Raw genomic sequence first — 13,415 nt, 5'->3', positions numbered from 1 at the left:
GCAGCCTCCCTCTTCCTGCAGCCTCACCTGGGGCCTCTCTGCTCAGCACATCCTTCCCCTGGATGACCTCTCTAAGACGCTGGATCAGAGGTGTCCCGTGAATAACACGCATTTTTATATATATTTTTTTTTGCCATGAGACTTTTTCCTGTGGTTGGTGCTTTAAACGAGACTGGATATTTAAAGCACCTAAGCTGAAGTCTGTGCGCTTCGCACTGGCAACAGATTGCAAGTAGATGCTGCTACTTTACTTACAGGGCTGCTTAATTAACTTGATTAATCAGCCCATGTTTGTACAATGTTCTGGGGATGCAAAGCCCTCTGTCACTGCTGGGAACCATTTGGCTAATAGTGTCCTTGCCTTTATTTTGAACTGGTGTCTCATTATAATAACGAAACGCAGGACTGCAGAAATGCAGTCCAGAGAGGAGCGGCCACGTATGGCGCCACACACCCTTCCAGCAGGCTTTGCCCCACATGGATCAAACGGTAAAGAAACAAGCATCGCCCCGATCTAGCCGAAGCGCTGCTGGCACAGCGACCTCGGCGCGGAGGGGCGGGGGCACCTCGCCCGTGAGCCAAACTGCTCCGCTTGACTCAACGCCTTAGTCAGAGCCGGGGGATCATTTCCTTCTTCCAGGTGACATGTCTGCAGCACATTCTCTCTCAGTAAAAATACAGTAGCCTCTTAACGGCTTTCTGAAGGTGCATGCAGCGTTCCCCGGTTGGAGGGGGGGCTGATCGCAGGGGGCTAGCGAGAGCTGTCCCCTCCCCTCCACACACACACACCCCGGGTGTCCGCTGACATCGGCGGCAAACTCGGCCCAAGACCCAGCTCTGGACAGCGATCAGCTCCCAGCGACGGTTCCCCGCCGCTCCGTGCCCGGGGCAGCCCGGCGGGCACACACCGCGGCCTCCTTCCCCGCCGCAACCCACCCCCCAACACACACACACACACACACTCTAGCAGCCGGCCCGGCGGCAGCCCCGCACCGCCACCGCGCCGTGAGCTGCGGCTGGGGCTGGGCTAGAGCGGAGCAGCGGACCCTCACCCGCCCCCCCGCCCGCACATAGCCCCGTCGCTGCGGCCTTTCCCGCCGCGGCCTCCGAGCCGGAGCCGGCCCCGGTCCTTTGTGAGGGGCCGCGCGGGCGCCCCCCGCCCCCTCCCCTCCGCGGTGCGCGGTGGGTTTTTTTTCCCCTCACAGGGCGGGTGGGGGGCGCTGCCGCGCGCGGGGCGGCGCGCGCGAGGCGCGGCGGCGCGAGGCGGGTAGGCGCGGCGGGGGCCAATCAGGAGGGCGCGCTCCGAAAGTTTCCTTTTATGGCGAGGCGGCGGCGGCGCCGGCCCCATATAACCCGGGGCGCGCGGCGGGCGGGAGTCGCTGCGAGCTGCCTCCGCCTCGCGTGTGTGAGTGCGCGCGCGCGCGTGTGTGTGTTTGTCTGTCTGCGCGCCCCGCTGCCGCCTCGCGCCGCCCGCCCCGGCTCTGACCGCGCAGCTCCCTAAAGGTGAGCGGGGCCCCGCGTGGGGGTGGGTGGGGGCGAGGGGGGCGGGGGCCTTGCCCGCTGCGTTTCCACGGCCTTCTTCCCGCGCTCTTGTGCTTGTTTATTTTTTTTTATATATATTTTTTTAGTTTTCTAGCAGGTCTTGGTTTGCACCGGCGGATTAAATTAAAAGTTGCGAGCGGGGCCGCCCTCCCCCTTGGGCGCCGGGCGTGCCGGCGCGCCTCGCGGCGGGCACGCTCCTGGGGCGCGCTTTGTTTCGGGGGAGGGAGATGAGGAGCCGCCCGGTTGGGGCGCAGGTGCAGCCGCGCAGGGTGCTTCTTCCCCCCTCCTCCCCCACCGGTCCCCGCTTGCGGAGAGAGCTGTTGCGGGGCTGATCTGCCTCCTAAGAGGATTTCTCGGGGGCGGCGGCTTTGCCCGACGGGGAGAGGGGAGGGGGCGGCTATTGTGTGCCGTGGAGCAGGGGGGATGGGACGATGGGGCTTTGTCTGCGCCGCCTTCCGCCCCCCTCCCCCCAGCCCATGAGGCGGGGTGGGAGCAGCATGGGGGGCCCCAGCGGCGAGGGAAAGGGGGTGCGGTCGCTCCCACCCCGGTGCTTGGACCCACGCGGGGAGCCTCCGCGCCTTCGCTGCGGGCGGGGGGTCCGGGTGCTCCCTCCGCGGAGGGAGAGGTGGCTGCCGGCTCGCACGGGCAGAAAAATGGGGATGGGGAAGAGGCCCCCCCCCGCCGGGAGCCGCAGTGCCCTTGTCGGGACCGGGCTGCTTGCCGGGGACTACAGTTCCCAGCGTGCCGGGCTCGGGGGCTGGGAGCTGCCTCCCCCCGCCAGCCCCGCCTCACAGCAGATTAAACCTGGCACTTGTAGAAGCGCCTTGGCTGAACTCGCCCTTCCCGGGGCGGGTGACAGTTGCATAACGAGGCGGCTCTAATCCCGCGTGTGCTCCGTGCCGGGCGGGCGGCTCGGGCGAGGAGGCTGAAACGGAGGTGGCCGGAGCCGCGGGGCGCTCGGGGAGGGGCGGCGGCTCCGGGGCGGGGGCGGGCGCCCGGCGGCGGGGGCGCGCTCCGGAGCCCCGCGCGCGTGGCCGGGGGAGGGCGTGGCCGCGGGCGTGGCCGGGCGGCGGAGGGGGCGTGGCCGGGCGGCGGCCGCCTCCCCCCTCCCGGCGCTGGCGCGGGGCCGTGCGCCCGGCTCGGTGCGAGGCGCGCTCGATCCATTGCCTTTTATGGTAATACTGCGCGAGGGCGCGGGGACTTCCTTTGTCCCAAATCCGTGCGGTGCCGGAGGCTGGAATGCGCCGCCCCCTCTAGCGGGCGCTGGGCGAAGCGGTGCTGCGCAAACAGGAAGGAAATGGGTGGGGAAGGGCCTTGGCGGCGTGGTCCAGGGCGGCTGCCTGGACACCGGTGGCTCTGTGCTGTGTGGGGTTTCTCCGCTGCGGCTTTGGAGAAGAAATTCCCTGCCGAGGTTTTCTCGGTTGCTGGCACGCGAGTGGCTATGCTCACTGACATGCTCTCCTATCCTCCCACAGTCAGCCATGGATGATGATATTGCTGCGCTCGTTGTTGACAATGGCTCTGGTATGTGCAAGGCTGGTTTTGCTGGGGATGATGCCCCACGTGCTGTCTTCCCATCCATCGTTGGTCGCCCCAGACATCAGGTATGTGGCTGGACTACCTCTTTATCAGACAGTCCAAAGGAGTTTGCAGTGGGAACAATGCCCTTAAAGGCAATAAGCTTAAAGAAGCCCTTGTATTTGTCTGTGGTGCATCTGGCTTCTGTGGAGCAGCAGTAGCTGGTGGTGGGAGTGCATTGTATGGAGCTCTGCTGTAGTGTTTATCAGTGTACATTAGGGGAATTGACAAACTGCTTTCTTGAAGGAGTGGGGACAGAAGAGGAAAGTCACTACAGGTGTAGGGTGGGTTTTTTTTTCCAGTTATCTACCAAGTGTGGCTAACCCTTCAGTTAAATTCGCTACTTCATTTTTCTTGTTGTGCAGGGTGTGATGGTTGGTATGGGCCAGAAAGACAGCTATGTTGGTGATGAAGCCCAGAGCAAAAGAGGTATCTTGACCCTGAAGTACCCCATTGAACACGGTATTGTCACCAACTGGGATGACATGGAGAAGATCTGGCACCATACTTTCTACAATGAGCTGAGAGTAGCCCCTGAGGAGCACCCTGTGCTGCTCACAGAGGCTCCCCTGAACCCCAAAGCCAACAGAGAAAAGATGACACAGGTATGTAAAACTGAACTTGGTGCTAGAGCAGATACTGCTGCAGCCAGCTTTCCTCTTCTATGTTGTCTTCTCTGCACCTTCACCACTATTCTCCCTTTTTGCCATCTTTACAGGGTTTTCCTTTCCTGACCTGAGTCTCCTCTTTGCTGGACCTTGACAGGTTTTGTTTGCTCTTATAAGCTGGCTTTCTCGGAGACTGACTAGCAACTTGTTTAACTGCTGTTTCTGACTAGACACTAACCCATTTACCAACCTTGAGTGACTATTGTAGTTAGTAATTTTTTTCCTTGCTGTGACACTTGAATGGGCCTTTGATAGTGTCCTCCTGAGGCTCTGACCTGGCAGATACGGGTTGATAATAGGCGAGATAAAAGCACTGACCCCTTCCAGAGGGAATGAAGAGTCCTGTCTAGGGACAAGCACTTCTAAGCAAAACAATTTGCATGGATTTGGTGTAGGCCTTTAGTGAGTGAACCCTAGTTTGTCTTGTTGACTCAATGCCTTCTCTTCTTCCTTCAGATCATGTTTGAGACCTTCAACACCCCAGCCATGTATGTAGCCATTCAGGCTGTGTTGTCCCTGTATGCCTCTGGCCGTACCACTGGTATTGTGATGGACTCTGGTGATGGTGTTACCCACACTGTGCCCATCTACGAAGGTTATGCCCTCCCCCATGCCATCCTCCGTCTGGATCTGGCTGGCCGTGACCTGACGGACTACCTCATGAAGATCCTGACAGAGAGAGGCTACAGCTTCACCACCACAGCTGAGAGAGAAATTGTGCGTGACATCAAGGAGAAGCTGTGCTATGTTGCCCTGGATTTTGAGCAGGAGATGGCCACAGCTGCCTCTAGCTCTTCCCTGGAGAAGAGCTATGAACTCCCTGATGGTCAGGTCATCACCATTGGCAATGAGAGGTTCAGGTGCCCCGAGGCCCTCTTCCAGCCATCTTTCTTGGGTAAGTCCAACTCTTCTAGGAGACCTTACGCCTCCCTGTTCCCTCCTGTAAAGGAGTGGCCTAGAGACTAGCATTTATCACTGTCACTATGGTGCTAGCAAGGCCCACCTATCCTGTCTCACCACTTAGTTTTTCTTTCCACATGGCCTGAAGCTATGAGGGACTTAAGGTAGTAAAATGGGGAGGTGGAGACTTCTAGAGCTGTAGCTCTGCTTGTAGTGCCTTCCTGCTTGCAGGAGTTGCCTGGCTCTCACTTGCCAGTCCTGCTTCCTTGGCTGTGTCCATGAGCTCTTGCTGACCTAGGACTTTTTTCCTCACAGGTATGGAGTCCTGTGGTATCCATGAAACTACCTTCAACTCCATCATGAAGTGTGATGTGGATATCCGTAAGGATCTGTATGCCAACACAGTGCTGTCCGGTGGTACTACAATGTACCCTGGCATTGCTGACAGGATGCAGAAGGAGATCACAGCCCTGGCACCCAGCACAATGAAAATCAAGGTAGGTTGGAGCCATGGGAACCTCTTGGCATTCCTGCCAAAATCCAGAGTGGGTGGGTGGAGGGGATGAACTGAACTCCTAGGGATACCTCTCTCTGTCTGAGTAGTCCAGTCTAACAGCCTTGTTTGGACAAGGTAACATCTGTTCAACCACATGAATAGTAGCATTAATGGGCTGTAAATGGGGGAGAATGGAGTAGTTGCAGGATTTTGTACTTCCATGTTGCTCAAACTTGGTTGTTTCTTGGCTGAGGCTAGATAGGGGAGTCCTTGTCTTGCAGGGCTGTGCATGCATGAGCAGTAGGTGTAGTATCGTAACTGTGTACCTGATGCATTCCTCCTCTTCTCTGCAGATCATTGCTCCACCTGAGCGCAAGTACTCTGTCTGGATTGGAGGCTCCATCCTGGCCTCCCTGTCCACCTTCCAGCAGATGTGGATCAGCAAGCAAGAGTATGATGAATCCGGACCCTCCATTGTCCACCGCAAATGCTTCTAAACCAGACTGTTATCAACACCCACACCCTTGTGATGAGATGAAACCCATAAATGCGCATAAAACAAGACGAGATTGGCATGGCTTTATTTGTTTTTTTTCTTTTTTTGGCGCTTGACTCAGGATTAAAAAACTGGAACGGTGAAGCAGCAGTCATAAAATGAGATGTTGGAGCGAACGCCCCCAAAGTTCTACAATGCATCTGAGGACTTTGATTGTACATTTGTTTCTTTTTTAATAGTCATTCCAAATATTGTTATAATGCATTGTTACAGGAAGTTAGTCGCCTCTGTGAAGGCAGCAGCCCAGCTCTGAGGAGCCAATACCAGCTACTGGTGTTCGGTTATAATTGCTTGTCTGTAAATTATGTAACCCAACAAGTGTCTTTTTGTATCTTCCGCCTTAAACAAAACACACTTGATTCTCTCTGATTTGTCAAGCAAGCGGGCTGTGTTCCCCAGTGATAGATGTGAATGAAGGCTTTACAGTCCCCTGCAGGATTTAGGACAAGTGGTGCCTGTATGTGGGGGAGGGAGAGGCTACCTGTACACTGACTTAAGACCAGTTCAAATAAAAGTGCACACAATAGAGGCTTGACTGGTGTTAACTTCTTTTTCTTGTGTAGTTCTGTGGCAGTTACTAAATGCTCCAATCTAGCCTTGCCAGGCTGCTAGAGTTGGGTATCTGATCTGGCTTGTATGCTTGTGCTGGGGGCTGGCTGGTGTGGAAGCCAGATAGCTCACTAGGTTGTGTGTGAGAGCTGAGCTGGCGAAAATAGCCTGACGGCTGCCCTGCGAAGGGTGGGCAGTGTGCTTCCACCTTCTGGAAAGAGCTGCTGGGTTTGGAGAGGGGATTAAAGGCAACCTTCTCTCTTCCCTCCTTGGTGCTGCAGTATAACCTGGCTCTGCAGCTGGTGAAAACAAATGGAGCAGGGGTGCCGTAACTACTGCCCCAAAGCAGCTGCTTGAGGTGTGTAGCTCCCCAGATCCCACGGAGCAGTGTGCCTGCTGTACTCCAGCCCCCCGCATCCTGCTGCACTTCTGTGCCTCTGACCATACCTGTAGCTCACCCCAGCTGCAGCCTGTGAGTGAGTTCTGCATGGGACACAGGTGCTCAGTGGGGTATAAACGAGTTAAAGGCAAGAGCGAGTTTTCTGTTGAGTTAGGAAAACAGCAACCTTGCAGAGCAGAGACACTGGGCTGTTAATACATTGCTGTGCCTAGGTGGGGGTGAGAAAGGGGTGTGAGAAAGCTGTGTTACTTACTCAGCAACAACTAGAGGCAGGCCCTACCCCACTCCTGGCTGAGCAGGTGAGGCAGCCTGGGTGCGGAAACTCCTCTGACTGCTCTGCTTGCTGTGGGCTCTGCAGAAATTGCTGCTGGCCTGGCCTCCAGAGAGGAGGCATATATGGCTCTTCAGCATAGTCCCCATCCTCTTGACTTCTGAACCTGTAAAATTTCAGCCTTATTTAGCACCTTGAGTTCTTGCAGGTGTTAAACAAGCAACTGCACTGGGGATCCTGACAAAGCCTTGATGGGAGCTCAAGCGCCATCAGGCGCAGGGAAACCTCTGAGGTCTGGGGAACTGCAGCCACTGTCCCTGGTGTGAAAAGGAGTTCAGAGAGCAGCGGGGCTGACAGATCAGGGACTAAGCAAGTAATGCCAGGTGACACTTTGTGTTGCCTGCGTAAGGGAGGACGAGACCTTGGAGCCCTTGCTTACAGGCATTGCTGGCTTTCCAAGGCTCCTCTAACTTGCCTGTCTTTGAAGAGCTAATTGTGTCATGCTCACAGCAGATGAAAGGCAGGGAGCAGGCTCCGTTGGCTCTTTAATCCTCTGCCTGCCCTGATCCCGATCTGGCGTCATGCTGTATTCAGGTTGGACCTGCTGGTTTCTGCCCTTCATCTCCCCAGCCTCCCTTCGACCGGTCCAGGTACAGTAGGAGCCTGACAGGTCTGTAGGTGCAGACACAGGCTGGGCAGAGGAGTTACTGGAAGCACCAGTTCCCAGTGGGGGAGGTGAAACAGGATGGAGCAAGGCACAAACTGGGATTATAACCTGGGGTCTGGGGGGGAGTTGGGGTGAGGAGGAGGCAATGGCCATCCCTGGGGCGGGAGCTGGCGAGAGCGGGCCCAGGGAGAGGCCAGGAAGGGAGAAGAGAAGATGGAGATTGAGAAATGGGGCATCTATCTGCAAGTCGGGCTCCTGTGTTCAGTCCTCCCTGATTGCTTTGGAAAAATCTTTCTGCTGATTGCTGTGGAAAAATGTGTTGAGACACAAACAACAAGAGGTGATGGTGGCAGTGAGGGAGAAACTACAGAGCAGGAGAACGCCTGGGGCTAAGTGCAGCTCAGGCAGGAAGAGGTGTGGGTACAGGGAGAGGCGAGCACTCTGCTGGTGCAGAGCCACCTGAGCGCAGGGTAGCTGGGCTGATTTCGCATGCTTCAGAGAGCAGAAAACCAGGCTTTCTCTCAGTTAACACTTTGCTGTTTTTTTCCCTCTCTTCCTGTTTTGCTGCTCCAGGTGACTAGGCCCCACTAAAACAAGGCTGAGCTTTTGTGTTCTTTCCTGATGCCTCTCCGGCATGGGGCCACCATGTGCACAGATGCTTTGCAGGCGGCTCAAGCAAGACATGGTTTACACCTCCTTTGGGCCATTACATGCTGGAGAAAAGTATGTGGTGCCGAGCAGGGAAGCCTGCAAGCATTATTCACTGCTCCGGACTCCTGCGAGCAGGGGGAAGTCCAGGGTGGTTTCCTTTCAGGGACACCAGGGACTGAAAAGGAGGCATTTTTAACTGCAGCATCTCTGTTGGTGTATTTTGAAGGACCCAGTTACTCCCCTTGATATTTCACAGAGTTGGGAAAATACCATGGGGCCTGTTCACTGGCTGCAGAGGGCCACAGAGGAGTGTATTTAGTTGTGTCCTGGCTCTTCAAGCCACCAGCAATGAGGTCTTTAAGGCAGAAGTCAAAGATGTGTAGGGAATAAGCAGTCCCCTGGCTACCTCCTCCGCCTTCTCTGAGGAAAAGAAGCTTAGACATCTCCTGAGTCAGGGATTGTGTGTGGAGCAGAGGTTAAAATGGCCACCAATGGGCCGGTCTCCCCAGATGGCCTGGGCTGAGCAGGTCTGGCTCAGTGACTGTGAGGTATTATCATTTCTCAGGCCTGCAGAGATGGCAGAACTTGGCCATCTCCCTCCAAGACCTTTGAGATCATTACAAATCAGTCAGGCCTTCCTTGCCACTCTTTAGCTGCACAGGGGGAGACGGTTCATCTAGGAGCTCAATGAACGCAGTTTATGCCCTTTCTTCGCTGAAAGCACCCAACTTTCGCTCCTGCTGGAGACAATCACTGGCAGTTCACCTGCACTTAGCTGGTGACCTGGAAAGTCACCTCACTGAGCCGCTTATGGAATCAAGCCACTGCCGGGAATTAGTGATGTCCTTGGCAAAGGAGACTGTTGCAGTTCTTGGGATTTAGGGTTCTTGAAGGGTCTTCTTGTTCAGTAGTCTCCTAGTCTCACGAAGGAGCACTTTCTCATTACCTGGCAGCCTGCTGCATTACAGAGAAATGTTTCCTCACCAGTGGGGTCCAATTTGCTCTTTAGAGGGCATGAGCTGCTCCAGGAAAGGTACAGGCTCTCTGCATGCAAATGACCTGGGAAATCCCATGGCATTCAAACTGAATTGCCTCTTTGTGAAAGTCCCCTCCAAACATGCAAAGCATCAGCTTAAAAATGGGCCGAGGTATCAGTTCATGGTTTGGACTGAGAGTTTTTTCTGTGCTAGGAGGAGAAGTCCTGGCCTTTGAAGTTGGTCTTTGCAGAGGGATTACTGACCTGGAGCCTGCCCTGACTTGCATTATACCCATCTGTAATCTGCTTTAGTAGGCCTTACTGTATTAGACTGTATCAAGTATTCAAAATCACCATACCAAGTGCTCTATCCACTGTAGCCCAGGTGGGCTTTAGTCATGCTGATAAAGAGATGTCTGGAGTGCATCAGTGTTATTAGGAATCAATGGAGAAAAATGACTCAAGGGTTTCCAAGGGCAAAAATCACCAAGTCAGTCTGGTCATGAACAATAGAGATGTTGCCTTACACAGAACAAAATGACTTGATACTAGCACTGGATTTGTTTGTTTGCTCTCCTGGACTGGGGTAGCATGGTATGTGCTTGCCTTCTTTGGGCTAAAACAGCTGTGTATTAGTCATAAAATGATCAAAGCCTGCTCTAAGCTGGCCCAGATTGGAACCAAATCCTGCTTCTTGTGGAGGCTGTCGTGAGTGTCATGAGGTATGTCAGTGTTTGGCATGGCAGTGCTCATCTCCTTCCTACTTTATGGTCTATCTGATGTCCTACTGCCACCCTGTATTAAAGCTCTGTGCCTTATCTATAGTGCCACATTGCTTATTTGCTTGGTGGATGGTGAGTTTGAGCGCAGCTCCTCTTATGAACTGCTGTAAGCCTAGCTTCTCTTGGGAAGGTTCTTTAACCTATCTCAGTTCTCAGCTCATGGCTGCGGTTGGCAACTGCTGCATGGTCCACACATGACCTAGAAGTGGCGGGAACCTGCAGCTAGTCCTAACACAGCCAACATGTCCTTGTGGCTGCAACTAACCCTGCATTGGCCATCTTTGCATCTCTACTTTGTGCTGCTTCTAAGAGGCTCAGCCTAGACTCTTGGTAGGGCTTTTACTCTGCTTCCTGGCCCTGCTGTTGATTTTATGTACATTTACATTGGAAATTCAGGTCTTCTCCACTCTTGTCTCTGCTCTCCCTAATGACTGCGAATGTGGTAGGTTGGTAGATGTCCCAGATATCAGACAAGTCAGTCCTGACTCTGCATTTAATTTGTCATTACCTTCTATTTAACTGAAACACATAACAAACACAACAGGTACAGATGCTTTTACTGAGGCTCTCACTCAGCTGATGGCTCAGAGAGGTTTTCCTCTTTATCTCCAGATCCTTCTCACAGGCCTAGAAGCAAAATAGGTAACTCAAGATTTGAGGCACTTGATACTTCTAAGCTAAATGCCTAACCCATCCCTCTGAGTCCTCATTCATGGCCTTAAACGACAACAACAAAACAGGAAGAAAGCAGCAACCTAGTCATCTTCATTTGCAGGTCATATTTAAAGAACACTTTCTATGAATAATGAAGTGTACACGTAACTGTAGAAATTCCAGCACTCTGGTCCTGTCTGTGCTTGAGATTTGGGATCAGGAGCTAATAATAGCAGTGCCAAGCCAGCTGCACCCAAAGCAGGTTGCTCTTTGCAAAGGTTGAGCTCACAGCAGCTCCTGAAGAGTTCTGCAAGGTCCTCTAAGCTAAGCATCACACTTCACACCTGCAGCCAAAGCTGATTGAGACTAGTTAGCACCCAGGTTTACGATCGTTACCTGGGACAGCAGTGAACGTGAAGCCAGCTAGTTTATATTTTGGGTTTTCCAGGTGGGGTGGATGCACTGGTGGGAAGAGGATGGGCACCGAGGAAGTCATGCAAACCCCCCCCCCCCCCAGTCAACATTAACCAATCCAGGGCTCATGTGTGTCATGTCTCCCACATCCCAGCTGCCTCCAGGCTAGGAGGCCACCAAGAACAGAGAGGATTATTTTCCAAGCGCTTCCAATGCCGCCGGCGTTGCTTGGCTAGGTGAGTCAGCGCTGCGCCCGGCTTCCTGCCGTGCCTCAAAGGCTCTATTTGCATTCTCGGAGCCGACTCAGGGCTCTGCTGCGCTCCGTGTGAGGCAGGTGTGGGGGAGAGCCGCCACCCCCGAGCAGCAGGCGGGCGGGAGGGGATGCAGCTTCGCGGCGGGGGAACAAGAGCGAGCGGGGCGGCCGGATCCCAACATGGACCCCGCCGCTCCCAAGATGGCGGTGCTGGCCCCTTACGCCGCTCCCAAGATGGCGCCGAGGAACGGCTGCGCCTCCCCGCCCCTTCCCGCCCTCCGCGCACGCGGGCCGCGGCCGCGCTCAAGATGGAGGCTCGGGGCGGCCGCGGAGGAGTGGCGAGACGCGGAAGCCGGGTCATGGCAGCGCCGGAAGAGCCGTGCGGCGGCCGGGCCGGCTGGGAGCCAGGCCGGGAGGCGGCTGGTTTGAGCGGCGCCCGGGGGCGGCGGCGGCAGCGGGCGCGCGGTGCCGCCGCCATGTTCCGCTGTGGAGAGGTGAGGTCGGGCCGCGGGCGGGAGGCCTCGGCGGGCCGTTAGCGGCGGCGCGTGGCGAGGCGGCGATGTCCTCCCCGGGGAGGCGGCTGCCCTGTCCCTCGCTTGCTCGGTGTCGGAGGAGGGGGGCGTCAGGCGGAGGAAGCCGCCCTGCGCCGGCGGGGCCGTAACTCTGAATCCGCGGCTGCCTGGGAGGGTTAAGGCGCGAACGTGCAGCGGCAGACCGGAGCAGCTCTGAATTTATTTTACACATACGTGGATGTATACACGAAACCTCTCAGAAGACTAAAGGTTATTTAAATAGATTGCACTCGGAAGCAAGAAGGAGAGAGAATGAGGTGTTGTGCTGTGAAAGAAGCAGGGAAAATCACTTCCCAATTACGAAATAAGCAGCAGAAGCAGTTTGAATGTAAAACATTTTTTTCTCATTTTGAAGTGGTCAGTAGCAAAAGAGTACTGTGGCTTTGTCCGTGGCTTTGCGCTACATCAGTTTTGGTTTCTAAAGGAAAGGGTTTTTTTTGGTTTCTCTATGCAGACAGAAGTACTTCATGATTCAAGTGATTCCGTTTCCATTTTTTTCTTCGCTTAATAAATCGTTCCAAGTCTCAAGGTATTTGTCCTCTCATGAGCTTTGCTGATGTTTCTGATCTTTTTCTTTCTTTTTTTTTTTTTCTTTTTCCCAGGAGATCATAAGTGGGGAGAGTGAAGAAGAAAGCAGTGGTGTCAACTTGATGGATTTTTCTGATGAGATCCTCTTGCACATCCTAAGCTACGTCCCTTGCACAGACCTTGTCCTGAATGTCAGGGGAACCTGCAGGAAACTTGCAACGCTCTGCCTTGACAAGAGTCTAACCCATACAGTCTTGCTTCAGAAAGACTACAAGGTGGGGACAGTAGCTTGCCTCTTCTGTTAGCTCTGAAGACGTCTGAAAAAGTTCCAAGGAGCAGAACTTTTCTGTGTGTCTCCATAAATGTGCTGCTCTTGAACTCTGAAAGCAAATAAACAATAAAACTGTTTTTTATAAAAGCATTTGTTTTCCAGAATGCTTTGTTAGAAGAGCTCTCTGTTCCATTAGTTATATAAAATGCCATCAGTGAAAACTGTCGTCTTCTAGTTTCTGGAAGCTAAAATGAAAGTAAATCTGTGTCCTGTCCTGTCCCCCCATTTATAGCTGCCTTTGACTGTGGTTGTGTAAAACTGATGTTTCCTTATTTCTTTTTTTTCCCATGTTGTACAAAAAAGTCTGTACAAACAGACAAGTTAGTGTGTGTTGCTGTCAGGCATGCCGTCAGCTAAGCCAGAAAATCTATATACCTTGTAACAAAAACAAAAATAGGGAATGAAGAGTGATATGTTTTTGAGGACTGTAACACCAAGTGTAGGCAAAAGGGAGCCTCTTTCCTTCATTTCCAAAGAAGGAATTGGATGAAGGAGAATGGAAACTCATACTGGAAGAGGAATATTTCCATAGATAGCTATTTCTATGTCTACTGAAATAGCTTTGCCATTAGAAAATGGAGATTGTCTTCCATTCCTCTGCCATTTGCTGAAAAGATTCAGCCTCAC

At 53.9% G+C, this 13,415-nt stretch overlaps 2 protein-coding genes across 2 annotated transcripts; both read left to right on the top strand.

The window, feature by feature from the left end:
- Positions 1–1,377: 1,377 nt before the first annotated feature.
- Positions 1,378–6,268, top strand: ACTB (actin beta). The gene is made up of 6 exons (XM_062588759.1): positions 1,378–1,503; positions 3,018–3,146; positions 3,486–3,725; positions 4,245–4,683; positions 5,004–5,185; positions 5,538–6,268. The coding sequence occupies exons 2-6, from the start codon at positions 3,024–3,026 to the stop codon at positions 5,679–5,681; spliced, it is 1,128 nt and encodes a 375-aa protein (XP_062444743.1). The 5' UTR covers positions 1,378–1,503; positions 3,018–3,023; the 3' UTR covers positions 5,682–6,268.
- A 5,433-nt stretch (positions 6,269–11,701) lies between these two features.
- LOC134147293 (F-box/LRR-repeat protein 18-like) lies at positions 11,702–12,871 on the top strand. Its single transcript, XM_062588310.1, has 2 exons — positions 11,702–11,851; positions 12,532–12,871. The coding sequence occupies exons 1-2, from the start codon at positions 11,717–11,719 to the stop codon at positions 12,760–12,762; spliced, it is 366 nt and encodes a 121-aa protein (XP_062444294.1). The 5' UTR covers positions 11,702–11,716; the 3' UTR covers positions 12,763–12,871.
- The last annotated feature ends 544 nt before the right edge of the window (positions 12,872–13,415 follow it).

This window comes from Rhea pennata, chromosome 15 (assembly GCF_028389875.1).
Source record: "Rhea pennata isolate bPtePen1 chromosome 15, bPtePen1.pri, whole genome shotgun sequence".
NCBI classification, from domain to species: domain Eukaryota; kingdom Metazoa; phylum Chordata; class Aves; order Rheiformes; family Rheidae; genus Rhea; species Rhea pennata.
The sequence above is the reverse complement of the archived record's forward strand: the minus strand, read 5'-3'. Positions and strand labels throughout refer to the sequence as shown.